The following is an 18133-nucleotide window of genomic DNA, read 5'->3' as shown; positions in this document are numbered from 1 at the left end:
AGACTTTCTAATTCATTACAGTAGGAAGCGATAAGAAACCCAGGTACTTCCAGATTGTATTTGTGTTTAAAAAACAAACAAACAAAAAAGTAAACCTTTGCATACCATTTAAACCCTTCTTTCTTACCAATTTTCTTGGTTTTTTTTGAATATCAGATCTTTCCTAAGGAATGTTGCCTGGTAGAAATAAATTTAGGAAAGAATAGAGAATATCAAGAAGCTAAGGGATGACCTCAAAATTTTTTTTACACTTCTATTAGTATTTTTTATCAGTTCATGGGAAAGGGAAAGTCTCCTGGTGAGACATGATTTGCAAAGGGACCTTTCACACAGGAGTCTTAGACACTTCTGCTTTCAGTTTAAAGCCTGGCTCTCCCCTAAGAAAATGCTGCTGTAATCATGTACCAGCTAGATGAAGCTGTTAGATCAGTCCCATCATATAAGATCTAGCTGGTTCTCGGTGCCAGCTCTGTATCAGCAAAGGAGTTAGTTTTTCATAGCAAGCTAAGCATTAGAGTGGCTGTTTGGCCAGCGAGGGGCAAAGGGATGTGGGTTAGTCATACTGTACCGGGCTCTGTGTTCTTTAGAAATCAGTCATTTGCATTTCTTGGAGCTTAGCACAGCTACTGAAAGCAGCTGTGCCCAGTGAATTTTATGAGGACATTTAATTCCCAGACCTTTCCCTGCAGGCTCACAATTCACTCACATAACAACATCTTCTTAGGAATATCTGCTCATGATTTTCCTCTGTCATATTTGCCAAATCCTCCTGTAGTCTATCACAAAAAAAAGCCTGCTTTCTCATGATTTCCAGTAAATATATAGGCCTTCAGAGAAAACAAACAAACAAGCAAATACCCAGTCCCTTCATTATTTTCAGGTTGTTGTTTTTTTTCCTGTCCAGCTGTAATTGCACATTTTCTAACTTGAAACATGGACATTTCACTACCAGTATATGACTGTCCCAGACACTGATCTTTCCCAATATCCTCCCACTCCCAATTTCTAGGCATTAGCTTAGAAACAAGCTGTATAGCTGTCTCTGCTTCTTGGCAGAGGTCAGTGCATTAACACGTTACTGATTTTTTCTGAGGCTAGACGAGGTGCGGGGCAGTCAGCAGGACTGTAAGACTTCATGCATTTTTTTATGATGTCTCTGATGCTGCCTAATGAGAACTTTGACATAAGAGGTCATTCAAAGGGGGGGGGGGAGGGAGAAGCCTGAGCTAAACCTTTCTTCGTTCCTTGCCCCAGGATGACACTACATTCAGCCCTTTGCCAAAGCAATAACTGGGTTCTGTGCTTACTTACATCCAGATGAATCAGGAGTAATTTCACAGAACTCTAGGGAGTTAGGCTGATTTTAAAGTGAGCTAGCTTTGGTATAATTCAGTCTTATGTTTGTGGTTCTCTGTTTCACCTTGTTTCATACATATGTGATGTCTGCCAAATCATTGTTGGCTATAAGAAAAATGAAATCAAACCATAAATTAGCTCACTCGTTAGGGATATAGGGCAGTAAGGGCTTTCCTTTATCTTCATACATAATGATCCCAGTTTCTACAGAATATTTCATTTCCATTTGCAAAGGAATTTCATGACTTGTACAATGAACTCTGCAGCTCATGAAACTCTGAAAATGGTCTTCACTCCTTTCTTCTGGTTAATTATAACAAATTTCATTGCCTTGTTATAAAGGAGATTATTTCTGGGAAAGAAATTCCTGCCTGAGGTATATAAGGTGAGAGATTTCCAAGTTTTGTCTCTTGAGCATATTAATAGTGTACCAAGGTTTAGCTTCTTTCAGTATGAATTTAACAGAGGACTTTTAGCATTCCTTTTAGCTATAAAGAAGTGAGAATGCCTCTGCTGTTGTCTGTCTGTCTTTTTGGCAAGCACCAGAGTAAGTGGGAGGCAGCTGGTGACAAAGGCTATGACTGCACTTGCCAATTTCTTGTGATAGCTGAAGCAGAGCATTGGCCTGAAGCAATTGCTGCCGAGTTCCTTATGTCTCCAGTACGGTTAGGGAGGGGAGCTATGCACATGTAAATAGTTATGCCAAATATGCTCATTCCAATTGAAACTGCTAGCATACCTTTACTCCAAAAGAATAGGGAATGCTTTAGACAGTGTCATTATTTCCCATTAGTTATGGGGAGGGGCTCTCTTGCAGCTACAAGAATCTCAAGCAATTGCCTTCTGCTTTGTTGCCTACTACATATTTTATGCTTAAGTTGTTCCCTGTAGGTGACTTGCTCTCTCTTGAACTCCTGAGTTCAGTGTGTGTTTTTAGCAGTACCCTTTGATCAGTTCGAAGGCCACCTGTGAGTGACAGTGGAAGTCCTTTCTGTCAGGAACCTGATGTGATGCCTCCTCAAACCCAGCTCTGGGGACTTTAAGGCATATCAGCAGTGCTGAGTGACACTGTCAGTCTGCCATCACCTTCTTTCAGAGGCTTTTTCCTCTCTCTGCCTTTGCTTTGAAATTTCTTTCATTCCCTCCCTGAGCCCTTAACAGTTTTTGTAGTCTTATCTGAACCTTTAGCTACGTCCTCCTTCTTTAATTGTGAACATCAGGTTCACATTTTAATTGTGAGACTCACGATGCTGGGAGAGGTATTGCAGCATCTCCTCCTGCCAACACTTTTCTTTTTCTCCCTTTTGTTGTATTTCTTGTTCTTCTCCACCCCACCCAGCCTCTATAATTCTCTTCCCCCTATTCCCAGTTCCTTACAGGAACAGTTATTTGTTAGCTTTGTGCATTAAAGGGAAATACCATATTGTCTGGTTTTGCCCTACAGCACAGCAGGATGATCATGATTCATTTCCCGAATGAAAACGTAGATTCAAGGCCCCAGGGGCATTGAAACAAGCCACGCTATTTCCCTCCCACTCCAAAAGAAATAAAGAATTATGTTGGCAGAGAAAAGTATGTGATTTGGTGGTCAAATAATGCCCTGATCTGGTGCTTCTGCTGACACATACACTCTGCCAAGCTGCAGCGAGCTAAAAAGCAGTGACACAACCAACAGCTTTCCATCCTGGGTGCAGTGATTGGCAGCTTCAGGGACCGATGTAGAAGCTCTCTCCCACACCACTGGATATGGCCTAGCTGTATTGAGTACAGTGGGAAAACACAAAAAGTTTCCCCCCACCCCTCGTTTAATATATTAGGGCCTTCTTTAGAAAGCCTGAATATGCCTCTGGGTGAAAAACTTTCAACCAAATTTACTGATCAATGAGTCAACCTAGAGTTAGTTTACCTATGCCAAACAAAGCATCACTGGCAGCTGTACAGCTATAAAACAAACATGAAAAAGAGAAAGCTGTGTCCTGAGAGACTATGGTAGATATAAAATCATGAGCTTGGAGTAGTAGAGCAAGTAGAAGATATCTACTGGGGTAAGAAGAAGGTATAGAAAAATACACAAAGTAAGTGTTGTGCTTATGTGTGTGTATGTTTCTGTGTATCTGTGCCTGTGTGTTTATGAGCTCATACAACCTGACAAATGAAAACCCAAAATTATAGCCCACTACTAATTTCACACAGAACCAGAGGACCCTGCATTCACATTTCAGTGATCTCTGATATTAATTGTGAACAGACTTCTTACAGTCCCTAAACCACCCATCAGAGAAGTTTATGATGTGTAAATGAGACTCTCTGTAATGACCTAGTGACCCTCTTCCCTTCTACTCTGTGAAATGACATAGCTCTCAAAGAGGTTTTCATGTGCTGTACAAGGGTTGCTGTAAAAGGGGAAGGTACTGACATCAGCTTTTCTGGCCTGAGGCACCCAGGGAGTAGTTATGGGAAACCATACCTCCATCTTGCAGCTGTCCAGTCCCACAGGATTAATCCTCTCCTACATCAGCTTCAGCTTCCCCATGCAGACAGGAGGCTGGTTGGTCAGATGCGCTGCAATCATGTGCTAGCTGCATGAAGAGGGCACCAATCTCAATTGTGTCCAGGTAAATAACATTTAGGGGCCAGTCTGCCTCTGGGGAATGCCAAAAACAGGCCTCAAACTGACACAGTGGCATTGCTACCCACCCAACAGGAGTACTGCTGCCCTTCTCTACAGCAGCAATGACCATTGCTTTTTACCATCTTTAGGCAATAAATGAATTTGAAGGTGGTGGCAGAAATTCATCAATGTCACCTCTGGGCTACAGCCAGGTAATATAGCTGGCCATGAAGAATGCCCTCATGCACCCTCAAAGGCGTGCAAAACTTGGATGCATCTTCTTAGTAACAAGCAAGCTCAGTTTGCTCCCTGCAGCCTACATTGGCTTCTTACAGTTTTTGGAATTTAGTCCAAGGTCTTGGACTTTATTTTAAAGGCCAGATTTGAGTGTAGCTGAAAGGTTCCCTAGAGTTCATAAATGTAGACCATCATCAATAACTCTGTTCTTCTATCACACTTAAGGTTTTACAGGGGGAATTTTCTAAAACTGGAGCATTGAATCTCACAAGAAGAAGGGACCATGACAAACTGTATTGGTTTCTTCTCCAAGTACAAAGTGCTTTTTTAATCTAAACCTCTTATATAAACATAGGGGAAATATGAAAATAGATAAATAAATAAATAAACCAACCACAATGCTTCATTGCACACACACTCCTCCGTGGGGAGTGGATGAGAAAATAAATATGACAGTTCTTAGTAATGTTGCTCACTGCTGTTCTGGAGGGTAATCTCAAACTATGTTAGTGAGTGCAACATAATGATGTACTTTAACTGGACCACATCATGGTATATGCACTTTTGTCTCTGAGGTTAGCATTAGATGCTCCGGAAAGAGTGAAAATGCACTGGAAAAATTACAGAATTATATGAAATATTTTCTTTGTCCTGTGAAGGAGCTGGGTAATGCTCTGATACAGAACAGAACTAAAAGCCCTTGGAAGAGGTATTTTTTCCATTTCAATTACTTGTACTTTCTATCCAACTTCATCTGTCAAGGTCCAAATTCTGATTTGCTTGTTTCTTCTTCTTCCTTTCTTTGCATCTTATAAACTCCCACCTCTCTTTAAGTTCAATCAACTCAAAGCCCTTGTAATGAGAAACACTGCCTGTTTGCCAGGTGTTGACATCAGTGTTTTGGAGAATATTTCTTGCTGTTCAGTAGCTCCGTGATTCTGCTGGTTGGACCAGTTCCTTTTTGCACCTCTTTTAGCTGAAGCTCTAAAAGTGAATACTGACTGAAAAGAAGAATAACAGGCTCCCCTTTGGTCCGGCACCTAGAAAGGGACAAACCTGTCTCCCATGCTCCTGGCATGTGCACGGCTTTGCCTTCTCTCTCCACTCCCTCCCTCCCCCTCGTTTTTTCTTCCAGCCAGCTGGCACGACCTGGAGGATGTACTCCCCCGCAATACACCAAGCGGGGATGGTTACTATCTTTACCAGCTGACATTAGTGCTAATTTCCTGTAAATTGCCACAGAATAAAGAAGAGGCCTCTTTCTAAAAAATCTTTCCGGCTTGCTTAAAAACACCCTCTGTCTTCTTTTCTTCCTGCATGCAGCTTGCAGAATCAATAAGGCCCTAGCCTCTTCGCCTTGAGCAGCAGAGAAGCTATTGCTATGAACTCAGCAGGAGCAAGAGCTAGGGCAAGTAAGTAGCCCAAAGCTAATCAAAAGTGCCCTCCCATGGCTCAGGATGTTGCCAAATGCTTGAAGCGGAATGAGAAGGCAATGTACTATGACTCTTTTGTCAAGCAAGGAATCACCTTCATCATCCCCACTTGATCATCTCTGCATTTCACTAATTGCACTTACCTTTACCTTACACTTACCAGCTGAGCTTGGCCAAGTGTTGCTCTGTAACACTACTTCTGAAAAAGTATGTATATCTTCATATAGGTGTCTGATGACTATTAAGGGGTAAGTAGACTCTCTTTCACATCAGCATATAATGCCATGACAGTCTGGTACAGAGACTCTGTATTCAACAAAATTATTCTCAGCATTCAATGAAATTTCAAGCAGCCTTTACATTTTTAAAGAAAACATGTTTGTTTCCCCTTTTGCAAAAAAAAACCCCAAACTCCCTCCTATTGCAAAAAAAAACCCCAAACGACCACACCAAACCAAACAAACCCAAACCAAATCAAACCAAAAACCCAGACAAAAAGGGACTCTTGCCTTTTAATACTACAGAAGGTGGGGAGGAGGGCAGGTATTTTGTTGTTTGTTGATGAAAGACATTGCTTACCAGCATTTATAGATTCAGGACTCTTTTTTCAAAGGAATCAGGTTAGGGTGATCACCAGAAGAATCTACTCTCGTCCAGGGAAAGGCACAGAGCAAAGTGCAGTTACCTTCGGGGAAACTTTTGGCTGATGCAGGAAAACAGGACAGTACTAAAGGAATTACAGCTTGAATGCAGAAAACTATAAATCCAGTGGTAGTTTGTGCCATTTGCTGGACTGTGTAATTTTCTTTGGGTACACTGTTGATTTCCAGCATGCTTTGCCCTAAATCATGGGCATATGAATGACATCGAGGATCATGTGGAAATCTGCATTGCTTCTGTATTTAAAAAGTCTGTTATTGCACACGAAAAATTGCTTAAGGGGACATATTTTGGTTTAGTGAAAAAAAGTAATAAAGATAAGAACAAATCTGCTGAATCCAACAGCGCTTTCAAATGTGTGCTTAATTTAGGTCATAGGAAAGCTCTGCCATCACAGATGTGCAACAGCAGTGGGATATCCTCTGCATGGAGGTACCAAACTCTATTAGTGTCTCTCTCTGTGTCTGGGACTTGCTGCTTCTTCATAAACACAGACCCTCTCAGAATTTCCTCTTCCCTGTGACATTTGTCTTTCTCCCTTTGAGACCAGTGGCCTTCTTGCCCTTTATAACATCAACTCAAACATGATAAGTGGTGTAGAAAATCTTGCATGAATTCTCTAGCTCCTTCAAGAAGGCTAAGCCACCATTTAAGTCCCACAGGCTTAAATGCTTTTTCAGCACTTGACCTCTTCATAAGGATGAATTTCTCCTACAGTGAGGACAGCATCCAAAAGTTGTTACTTAGTCAGAAGAAACTATAAAGCAATACATGGTAAACAGTATGCGAACATCAAATAAAATAATAGAATTTGTAATTATCTGTAAAATACCAGTGTCTCTCAGATTATTTTTCTTGGATAACTGTTTAAAATCTCAGAATTAATATTTAGAGAAGTATATAACAGTTCTACTAGAAACAGCAAAATCTGCTCAGCGAACAGTCTGTGTGTACAGCCACTGGTCTAAATCAACTCCACTGCCAAACTGGCAAGCACCAGGAAATATATTAAATGAATAGACAATTCAGAAATGTCCAACAGATAACTAAAATTGAAATTTTATTTTTTTTCAATAATATTCATCAGACAATTTTCTGACAAGACTTTTCTGAAAGATGAAGTGCAAATGGGAACCCTGTAAGAATGTTTAGAAGAACTGTACATGACATTTTTTAAGCACCACTAAGTACACATTGAATACTTTGTAAGTATATAGGCATAGCAACATGCAAGTGTCATGTACCTAACATTACAATATGCATTTTGTCTGCTTAAAGTTATTAATGAGGAAATTACATGAAGTAAATGTGTCTCACCATCAGTGCAATATGTTTAATTCCCATGGATTTTGTTTGCAGATTAGTAGTTGTATTTCTGAACCATTCAAATATATCCTTCCCAAGGCCATAAATTGCCAGTGTAAGAGCAGAGTATACTGGAGTTCCTAGGAGAATACACTTACACTGACTATGAATAGATGAAGTTGTTATAGTCCTTTCACAAATTATGCCTTATTATTTATTCTAGGAAACTTCCTGCTGAACTGAAGGTTTTTTGTAGTTATAAAATATCTAGGCTAAAAGTAAAGGATGTGCAAGGATTGCTTTACAATTCTGTTGGACAAGAGCTAAATAGCAACTCAAACATGTGCATTAAGGACTTGAGCCTTGTTCTTTTGAAATCAATAGGTGTATTGTACCCAACTTTTATGGAAGCAGGACATATATGAATGTAATCCAGTAATCCATTAATTGACTGTCTTGGCTCACTGTTTAGGCAGAAGCACATGATTATAGGTCATATTTGCATATTTCTATGGAAGCTATATAGGGGTATAAGAAAATCTGCTTTCACTGAAAAAGGACAACATGTGCAACTGCATATTTACTAACATTAATCAATATGCATAGAAAGGACAGAAAGAGGAAGTGATAAAGAATTCAGTCCAGCAATTAAAGATTTTCCTCCTCTTCATAATCAACATAAACAGTTGATGATCATCATTATTATTTTCTTTACAAGTTATTACTTTAAAACCCCTCCTTTTGAACCTATTATTAAAACCCTTCAATGATTTCACAGTAGAATAAGACTAAGGGAATGAGTATGATTAGAAGAAAACAGCATCAGTGATTTTCAGCACTGTGCATAAGGGCAGGGTAAGGCTGTCTGTAGTTTGTGCTGAAATGTGAGATCAGAGCTCACACATGAAACACTGCTGGTTTGACCCTGAACACAGGGAAAGTGCTAAAGTGCTGACCCCAACAGGCTTGGCTTTGCACCTGAAATCTTAAAAAAAAGAAGAAATAAAAATTCTTGAACTTTTTTTAATAGTAACACAGACTGCTCCTTTTAGAGGAGAGACTTTTTTTCCTACCTCCTTTCCAATTAGACTGCTGCTTTAGCCCAGCAGAGAATAAATGACTTAAGACACAGAACATGGAAGGCAGCTCTATAGTAAACACAGAAGCCATGAAGAATTTTTTATTTTTTTGCCATCTACTGAGAGGCTCTGGAAGCCCCTAGTTCTGTACAGTCATCATATTGGCTCCACACTGTCTTCCGTCTGGCTGCGAGTACATTAAACATTGCTGAAGAAAATGAACATGGTTTGGCAACAAGATGATTCCTAGATGCTGGAAGAATTCCCTTAAGGGCTGCTGGAAGTTCACAAAGCTTGGAGCATCCTGAGGATGTGGAGCGATACGGAAGTGTGCTGTGTTAAACCATGCTTGTACCCTTAATTCCTCCTGAGTTAAAACAAGTGCAGAGTGCTGGGTTAGATTCATTGATAGCAAGAAGAGGCTTTAGAGGTACTAGGTCCACTCTGAAAAACCATGTAGGAAGTCCTACACTTGGTAAGTTTCTACTCTGCTCTGTTGACATCAAAGGCTGTTCTATCCATTTAATTTTCTCTTATTGTTTGCAATAGTCCTTCCCTGTCTCCCATGCATTGAGTGTTTTTAATGTAAACATGCTCTAGCATTATTATGTTTAAATAAGTAAGAGACATGTCAGAATATCTCAACAGTATTGGTATTGCATATTTAATTCAAAAGCTTGCATGTGCTTTTATAAGTTTCTCTTCAAACCTGCATGCCTTACTGGGAAGAATTGTGTTGGAGTTGAATTGCACATCATTATCTAGTGCTGATTAAATATTGATGTGTTACACCAGTTTATTTTTAAGCTGTTTGGGATGAATCCCCAGCCAGTGTAAATTGGCCCACATTTAAGGCAACAGAGTGAAGCTGATTTATACCAGCTGAGGCTGTGTCCTTATGCCCTGTTAAAAGCTCAAACTATCCCAAAATTAGTGAAAAACAGGGCAAGAATTAGGAACCTAGGCAATATTTTTTTTTCTATTTTTAACAGAAGAAAAATAGTACAGTGATCTTATTTCAAGACTACACCAAAGATTCAGTAGTATTTAAAATGTATACAAATATCCCATAGCTCGTATTTAGACTAAGAGGTAGATGTCATATTCTAGGAATAGTAGTGTGGAATGATGCTAATGGCAGTTGCTAAATACATCTATTTGCCTGTTACATGGGACACAAAGGAGGGTTATAGCAATGGCAACCACAAGAAGGCTTACAATATTCTTTTCTTTTTTTGCCATTCTATGTTATCTGTCTTTCAGTGCATTCCTTCTGGAAGGGTATGATGGAAAAGTGGCGAGAAGTAAAAAGATCAGTAATACAAAACTTCATGTTTACAAAATGTTAGCTTTATCATTAAAGGCATCCTCTGTACTTTGATGGAAGCATTTTGTACTTACAATTTAAGATTACCTGGCGTTACTGAGCAAGTAGTGGAAATTCCAGGTGAGGTGATTCAGCAAAATAGGGGTCAGGAGAATGCAGCTTGCTTGCTCTCTTTCTCTGTTGCTCATGCTAAAAATACCAGGGCATATGGCAGCATATTTCAGCATCTTAATATACTAGGCTCCCTTGAGGACAGAAAAAAAGAGGAAACTTGTGCAGTTGAGCCAGAAATAGATTACAGAACAGTGTTGCCAGACATACAGAGTGCTGGCAGCAAAGCCGTTAGCAGAGTCAGTGTCTTACTTTGCCTAAAGGTTTTTCAGTGATATTTAATGGGCCTCAAAGAAATGGAAAACAAAGCTAGTGAGAATGAGGAGTGGTATAAGCATTTTTATAAATTAGTTGTCATTGCAAGTAAAGGAATTACACATATTGCATTAGGATAACCACTGCTTGTATATGTACCTTCCAGTTTTTCCTTATGACTGTTAGGGGTCATCCCCCTGCTTGAAATAATCAAAATGCATATTATAATTACACGGTTTTCCAATATCCATACACAGCAAGTACAAGATACTTACATGTAAGTACACTGTATTTACCTATATTTTTGCATAGTTTTTAGTGTGTACTTTGTGCCACTTAATAAAAAGCATTACTCGTTATTTTTGTTGTTTGTTTTTCTCTATTAGACAGCTTATTCAATTAAAGTTGAAGTAGCTGGATTTTTGGTATGTTCATCACAGATTACCAGTTCCTAGGAGTGTAGAGATTAGACACTTGGAGGAGTCTGGGTAAGCGGTGGGGGAAGCTGCAGTATGAACATGAAGTTTTAAATCACCTCCTTAATTAAGAAATGCAATTCTTAATTCTTAAATGCAGATTTATGGTGCTAATTTAATAAACTTACCTTTAATTTGAATGGAATTGTAAAGGTAAGAACTCCATTTTCCTTTTGGTAACACTTTACAATAAGTGGCACTAAATTACACTATAACTGCTATGTTACAGGGAATTACATGTAACTACACTGTAACTGTTGAAATAGCTACTGTACATGTGCGTACATGGTAACCTCAGTGCTGTTACAATCATGAATTACATAATTACAGATGATTCTGTCCTTTCTTTTAATTGAAATAGTTATATATATATATCATACTGTAATGAAAATACACAAGATGTTAACTTTCATGTCTTACTTGGAAAAGTTGGTTTTCTTCATGTACTCCTTTAGAGGGAGTCTCAGTGCAAGACGAACCATCCTTAAGTAATGTGGAAACTTTTTAAAATATTCTAGCTTAAATTCTGAGCCTCAAGTTAAACGTCAGGTTCCTTAAACTGTTTCTTGGTTTGTCAGATGACACTAAAAGAGAGGGAGGATGCATCCCTTGTCTTCTGATGCACCTTTTTCTTGTTCAAATCATGAGAATGTTCTTGAAGCATTAAAAAAAAAAATCTACATCCAAAAGTTTAAAAATAATCAGCAATCGACACCGTAAACAGTACACTGGCAGAAACTAGCTACCTGGTCTTGAGAAAACTACTCTGCAAGTGCGTGGGGGAGAGGATGTCACATTTTAGGGAGGGTGGTTCCCATTCAGAGCCTCCATTTTACACATTCACTGGATACCTCACACCATAATAAAAGCGGTATTTCAGAATGGGATCTTGGACAAAGGGAATGGATGACTGGCTTTTAGCCTACTGAATGTCATTAGTGTTGAGCCATGGTTCTGCTTACAAAAAAGAGGGATGCCTCTTTACACCTAGTGTAGTAATTTAAACCTGTGAAGACCAGACAGGCTTGCAAAGTGCTATCCAGGCAGAATGCTTGGTGTGGGGTTTTTCACACCTGCTTTGCACAGATGCAAGGGACATCATCAGGCGCAAGATAATGGAAGATCAACTGCGTTAAAAATGAGCACATGTGAGAAGTTTTCACTGACAGCCAATGAAATAACCTATTTTAACAGTACAATTTATATCTCTTTTTGCAAAGTTTAAATGCTGTTTCTACGCCACTGGAGAAAATGGTTTGAAATGGTTACCCCAGGGGCAATCCTGCTTTTGAATATCCTACCTGACCTTGGTTGGGTAATGGTTCAAGTAACAACCCTACTATTCGAGCAAGCTGGAGTCAGGAAGAATGAAGAAAGGTGTAAACACCACACTGGTGGGGAATTCCACTTGAGCAAACAAGGCCCTCATCCAGGGAAGCACTTATTTTTAAGCATATGAATAGTGCCTTACAGTCCAATGGAACTTCTCCGACACCTGAAGCTGAGCATGTGCTTAAATGCTTGGTTGAACTGGGCCCCAGGTCCTGAAATAAAACCTTGTCATATGTGATACTGTACTAATGTAACTTACTTTTTTGCTAATGTAACTTACTGTTGTGACAAGAACCCATATTTTTGGTATTAAACTGAATTACTTCCTTTGCCAGCCTTTTACATGTGTATGTTTTGAAAGACATGAATATCTTGTAAACCTATACTAGTTTTCAATGTGTCTAGTAGCACCTACCTGGTTCTCTCAAACTACCATATTATATTAACATATTATTGCATTTTTCCACAGATGGGTATGGAGTGAACTGTAAAAACAAGCATGCAATCACATCAATGCAGACTTATTTCTTTAAAATGTCATACTGTATATGATTTATTATGTTAACACTCAACCACATCATATTATTTATGTCTGTATATTTTGAAAAAAAGTGCTGCTTTGATTGACGTCACCCTTCTTTCTTAGAAATTAACAAGATAAATGCTTCAACAAAAACAATTAAAATACTCTAATATTGTTCTTAAAAGGTTTATACTCTTCTGATAAATAATCTGACACAGCACCTTTATCTTCCATTTTACCATACTACATGATGTCATATTCCAAACTCTCCCTTCCCCACACAAAAATAAAATCCCAGGAGAAAGTCCTTTACAGCAGACCATCATGCTTTTAGGCTTCACAAGTACAGCAATCAGAGAGAAATAGTCTTTTGTCAAAGGTGCAAAACTTAGGAGCAAGACAAGCTCCAGCTAGACTAACTTGCGTTCTCCAGTGTAGAATCATTTCCGAGAGCTGTTATAGCAACCTTTTTATTTCATTGGAAGAGGAAATAAGCCAATGGGCTTACAGTGTTTTGTTGTCATATTTAAGAGCATGTGATTTTTCAGCTGTCAATTACACAAAAAATTTCAGAAATAATCCAAACAGATACTTTCACTGTGGAGCTAAAAGCATGGCAGTAATTCTCTATCATTCACGGTGACATAAGTTTGTACCTCACAAAATGCATAGACAGGATTTTAATATAAAGAATTAGTCCATTTACTGTATACACAAAACATATATCTTTTGTTTTAACACTTCTATTTTTTCTTTTTTTTTCTTTTTTTTTCTTTTTTTTTTTTTTTTTTTTTTTTTGGCAAACCAACATAAAGAAGCAGCTCTGGAACTGCCAAATTAAAAATTGAGAATTTTAGCAACTCAATAGTATTTTTAAGGATAGTAATCAAATGTGGTTGTAATTTAAAACCTGAGGCTGTGCACTGGTTGTTAGCTTAAAACTACCTTTCCATATAACATTGTGCTTCCATTGTATAACAAAGAAAAAATTAACAAGAACTAGAAAAGTTTGCTGCTGAACAGTGCTAGGACATACAGACAAAAAAATACTACTACATGTTATCTACTCAGAATATTGATTTGAGTCATATCTAAAGGGATATAATGGACATTAGAAAATGCTTACTTGTGACTGACTTAGCTACTGCCAAAAAAGTTAAATATGTATCAAATAATGTTTAATTGAATTTATTATATGCACTATATACAGATACTAAAATGCCTTGCTGTTGTGCCCCATGAACACTTCAAATTTGAGTAGGCAGGTGAGTTCATGTGAAGCAAATAAATTATAAACCCAGAAATTACTCAGAAAGTTCTCTAATTTTGCGATCCCAAAAAGCAGTAAAAGGGCAGGACAAATTTGTTTCAAATGAAGCACTATTATCTAACTTTGCAGAATCTGTATAGCTATTCAGCATGTTTTTACCACTGAAACATGGCACTGTTGTCAAGGTACCATTTAAAACATAACAAAACAAAGCAAAACAAAATAAAAAATTCAGTGGATAGTTTTTTCCCACCAAATCCAAGCATACAAGAAACTATACCAAAAAGATTTCAGTTTGTGTTTCCTAGGGCATATGTTTCAAAAACAAGTTGCTTTTTGAATTTTAGATAGACATGTATAAAACATTCTTTGTAAACCTCTAATCTTAGACTTAACATTTTATGTAAGTAAATTACGTCCTCACCTAATAGTATTTGTTATGAATATTGTTCTATGACACACTAGTGGGGACATGATAAAAGAAAATTGAAAAAGAAGAAAGCTGCATAACATTTAAAAATGTAGAAAACTTGGATTAAGATGATGATTAACATTGTTAAGGCTGTATATTCAAGCACTGTATGTTAAGAGAGCAGTGGATATGAATTTTAGGCAATAAGAAATGTCCTGCTTTACGCATGATACTGTAATTATAGAATGATGATGTCAACAGCTGACTGTTGGCATAAACTGGCTACTTATGTGAGTTAATAAAGATAGCAGAAGATGGCAGGAATGAATTCTGAGAAATGATAGCCAGTTTTCTCCAGCAGTCAGCCTGATAAGCAAAACTCCAAGATTCTAGCTTTGCATCTAAATGAAATACTCTTTTTTCTCCTCTGCATTGACTTGGCTGCCTTCTGCATTGATAATGGCTGTGTCGGCATCAGGTGCATCTTCAGCTCCCTTTGCTTCATTTGTTAAATATGTTCCTATAGAAATCAGTACAAGAGAATAGAAAAAGAAAAAAAAAAAAGAAAGATTAGGGTTTTTTTAGCTTTACACTGCATTATAGGATGTACTTTTCTAACAATGCTCCAATTGCTTCATGAATGGACAAATATTTTTTACACAATTTTATTATACATCATACAGGTATGCTCAACTTTCTAATTTGTCTAAGAAATATTTATAGTATTAATACTGATAATGCACATACATAAATTCCAGTATATCCACAATAAATTAAGGAAATCTCTTAATAAAAATCCACTTTATCTAACTGCAATGAATATTCAACATATTTTGCAATTACAGAATACATGATAAAATCTTAGTTATTTCATGGAACGGGTACCCATAAAAAAACAAACCAACTTTGATGACTTAGATATTCATAAGCACTTATTTTTTTAAAAAAATTGCCACTGATTATTTTTGTATTTCTATTTTTTCTCATATCTATACTTTAATTGTACAGAACTTTATCATAGTCATTTCTAAGAATTACAAAATTCAGGTAGTTTTATTAACTAAACCCACTCATAATAAACTATCATAGATATTTTTATGCTGAGGATATGAATAAAAAGAATTGTGTACAATAGTCAACTTTTCCTTTGTGAAAAACATTATTTATGTTGGCATAAGTTGTATAACTTCATTCAGGAAAGTAAAACAAAAGAGACACACTTTCACTGGCTCATTAAAAAATCTTGGTTTTCCCCTGAACAGTCCAATCAAATTAAAAAGGTGTTTTTATCACATTATGTCTGCTAGCCATATGATTATCCTATCTGAAATTAGATTTAATGAGTTAATACCAACACTAATACTCTCTTCACTTTTTGGGGGGTAGGGTGGGGTGGGTAGGGAATCAAATAGGTCTACAAGCCATTCAGAGGTTAAATATCAAGAAATTATTCTGGAATTACCTAGGTCAAAATAGGATTACAATGAAGCTTAGTCAGAAGTCAGTGTTACTCCATGCCTGTTATCTCTAATGGTGGAGGGGACTGAAAATGAAGGGAGTAGAATTCTTAAGGTGAAATCTCTGGATAAAGTAAAGCTTGGCCCAGGAATGAACCCCTTATTCCAGTGGGATCATTGGTAAAAGTAACTGATCTGAAAACTCACCACTGGCTTCTAATATTATCTTTTAAATACATACTTAAGGTATTAGCACAATTTATTAAAATGAAAAATCTTGTTCACTCAATACATATATATATTCTGTGGAATTGATATACTAGTTAAAACTATGAGATCATGAAATCAAGTGTCTAGAGCTAAGGGCCAAAACCAAGGGGCACTTTTACCTCTTCGTCTCTTTAAGTGACTCACTTATGAGATGACCTTGGGCATGTAACTAGACGTCCTTTGCCTCAGCCAGTCCACTGAAAACTGGCTAAAATTCACAGGGACTTCACTTGCGACAGGACTGTGAACTGAGCTTTCTTGTCCAAATCATTTAGCAGACGGGGGAAAGTGAAAGAGAACAGCACTCCCAGGTGAAATCATGCCTTGCTTCCAAAAGTGACTGAACTTCCACTAAATCTGTCGTACCTTTATGTCTTGCCAGGTATCGACCAAGGAGAATTATAGAACATAGTGTTACAAAGACAACTACAGCCACTATTCCTCCTATAAGAGCATGGTCAGGTCCAGTCTGTCCAGCCAAAGCATTTGGATCTAGAGGGAGAAACAAAAAGCAAAAGTGGTCCTAAACAGACAAAAATTGACAGAAAAATTCACAATACAAAGTTTTATACCGATCATCCTGAAAATAGGGCATTTCCCTCTTTAATATTCAGCATGGTTATTCCCACTTTTACTACCAGTATCTTATCAACAACATAGTGCTGCTTGTATTCCCACATTGTTAAAGCCCTGAGGACATCACAGTTATGAAAAATATTACCTTATTCTTCTTTGGCAGAGGTTGTTAAATGGGAAAGGTTTCTGGTTTTGTCCTCGTCATTTTACAACTGAAAACCTGGCCATAGCTATTTATAGAAGGAAAAACAAGGAACTGAGAATTGGGGATCAGATAGCATCAGCAGAGTAGTGTCTGCATAATACATAATTTATAGAACTGATTCTCAGTAGGGAACCCTTATATATTCTCTTCCTCTCACTCTTATCCTATTGCACCACAAATAAAAAGGCAGATAAAGTGCAGCCATGCCAAGTTCCTCTGCACATGGCTGAGTCTGCATGAATTTGGTCAGATAAAGGTATCAGGCAACCTGAAAGATCATCATTCAGTCTCAAGCATCAGTCTGTGAATTTACTATGAATACTCGATTAACACCCAATGTGAGCCAGCTGTAATAGCTGTAATGTATTAGCAGGTTCATTTTACTAACTCTGGGCAGAGCACTAGGAACACTGCCAGATTCAAGCTTTCTGTGCTGGTCATTTGCCTGTTCTGTCGCCTGGTGCTTCACAAAAGTAGCAAAGAGGCAATCATGGGAAATGGCACTACTTAGGGATGAGTAATCCTTTGGAGCTTTTGAACAATGAACCAGCAACCTGTGACTGTTAACTCACCTGAAATATGCAAAGACAGTAAAAATTCAATCTAAGTATCATGGTAAGATTTCTATTTTAATGAAAATGCCTCTGCTATGAAGTTACAGTAGAAGATGCTCTGAAGATGGTATTAGCACGTACTGTATGTTGCAATCAGTCCACTCTCACTGGTTCAAGGGCATTTCCCTTGTAGAAGCTGTTTATATTCTACAAATAGTTTGCAAACAACTTCTTTGCTTTGCAAAAAGGAACAGCAGGAAAAATATTTACACAGAAAAGAGGGCACCTCTGTAAAGATGATAGAAGGGCCTCTGACCGAGGAGGTGTGACTCCATGATACCACAATTACGTTCTGCTGACCAGGATCATTGTATAACAGTAAGATGTATAGATATATCTACATACACACATAGTGTACATAAATATAACATTATATAGATGGAATAAAAGAATCATGTTTTCCTCTCCTCTTGTAAACTGTCAGGCATACTGAAACTACACTTTCAGTTTGCTGGAGCACAGAGTGGTATGGCCACTGTTAGAGATACAGTTCTGCTCTTAACAGTCACTGAACCCATCAAGCATGGCTTTGTCAGTTATTGCTGGCATTCTGAGGTCCCACTTCTTCCTCTTCTGGCTGCTAAGAGGACTTTGGGGAAGCTGGCGACAACATGTCTGTGGACA

The 18133-nt window shown here is 37.9% G+C and overlaps 1 protein-coding gene across 1 annotated transcript in view; it reads right to left on the bottom strand.

The window, feature by feature from the left end:
• Window positions 1-13421: 13421 nt before the first annotated feature.
• Window positions 13422-18133, bottom strand: part of CADM2 (cell adhesion molecule 2) — a 679799-nt gene continuing 675087 nt past the window's right edge. Inside the window, exons 9-10 of the mRNA XM_075033947.1 lie at window positions 16481-16606; window positions 13422-14907 (exon numbers count right to left, since the gene is read on the bottom strand). Of these exons, the coding sequence (XP_074890048.1) occupies window positions 14789-14907; window positions 16481-16606 (245 nt within the window). The 3' untranslated portion in view covers window positions 13422-14788. The remainder of the gene's footprint in view (window positions 14908-16480; window positions 16607-18133) is intronic.

Source organism: Buteo buteo, chromosome 8, assembly GCF_964188355.1.
Source record: "Buteo buteo chromosome 8, bButBut1.hap1.1, whole genome shotgun sequence".
NCBI lineage: Eukaryota > Metazoa > Chordata > Aves > Accipitriformes > Accipitridae > Buteo > Buteo buteo.
The sequence above is the reverse complement of the archived record's forward strand: the minus strand, read 5'-3'. Positions and strand labels throughout refer to the sequence as shown.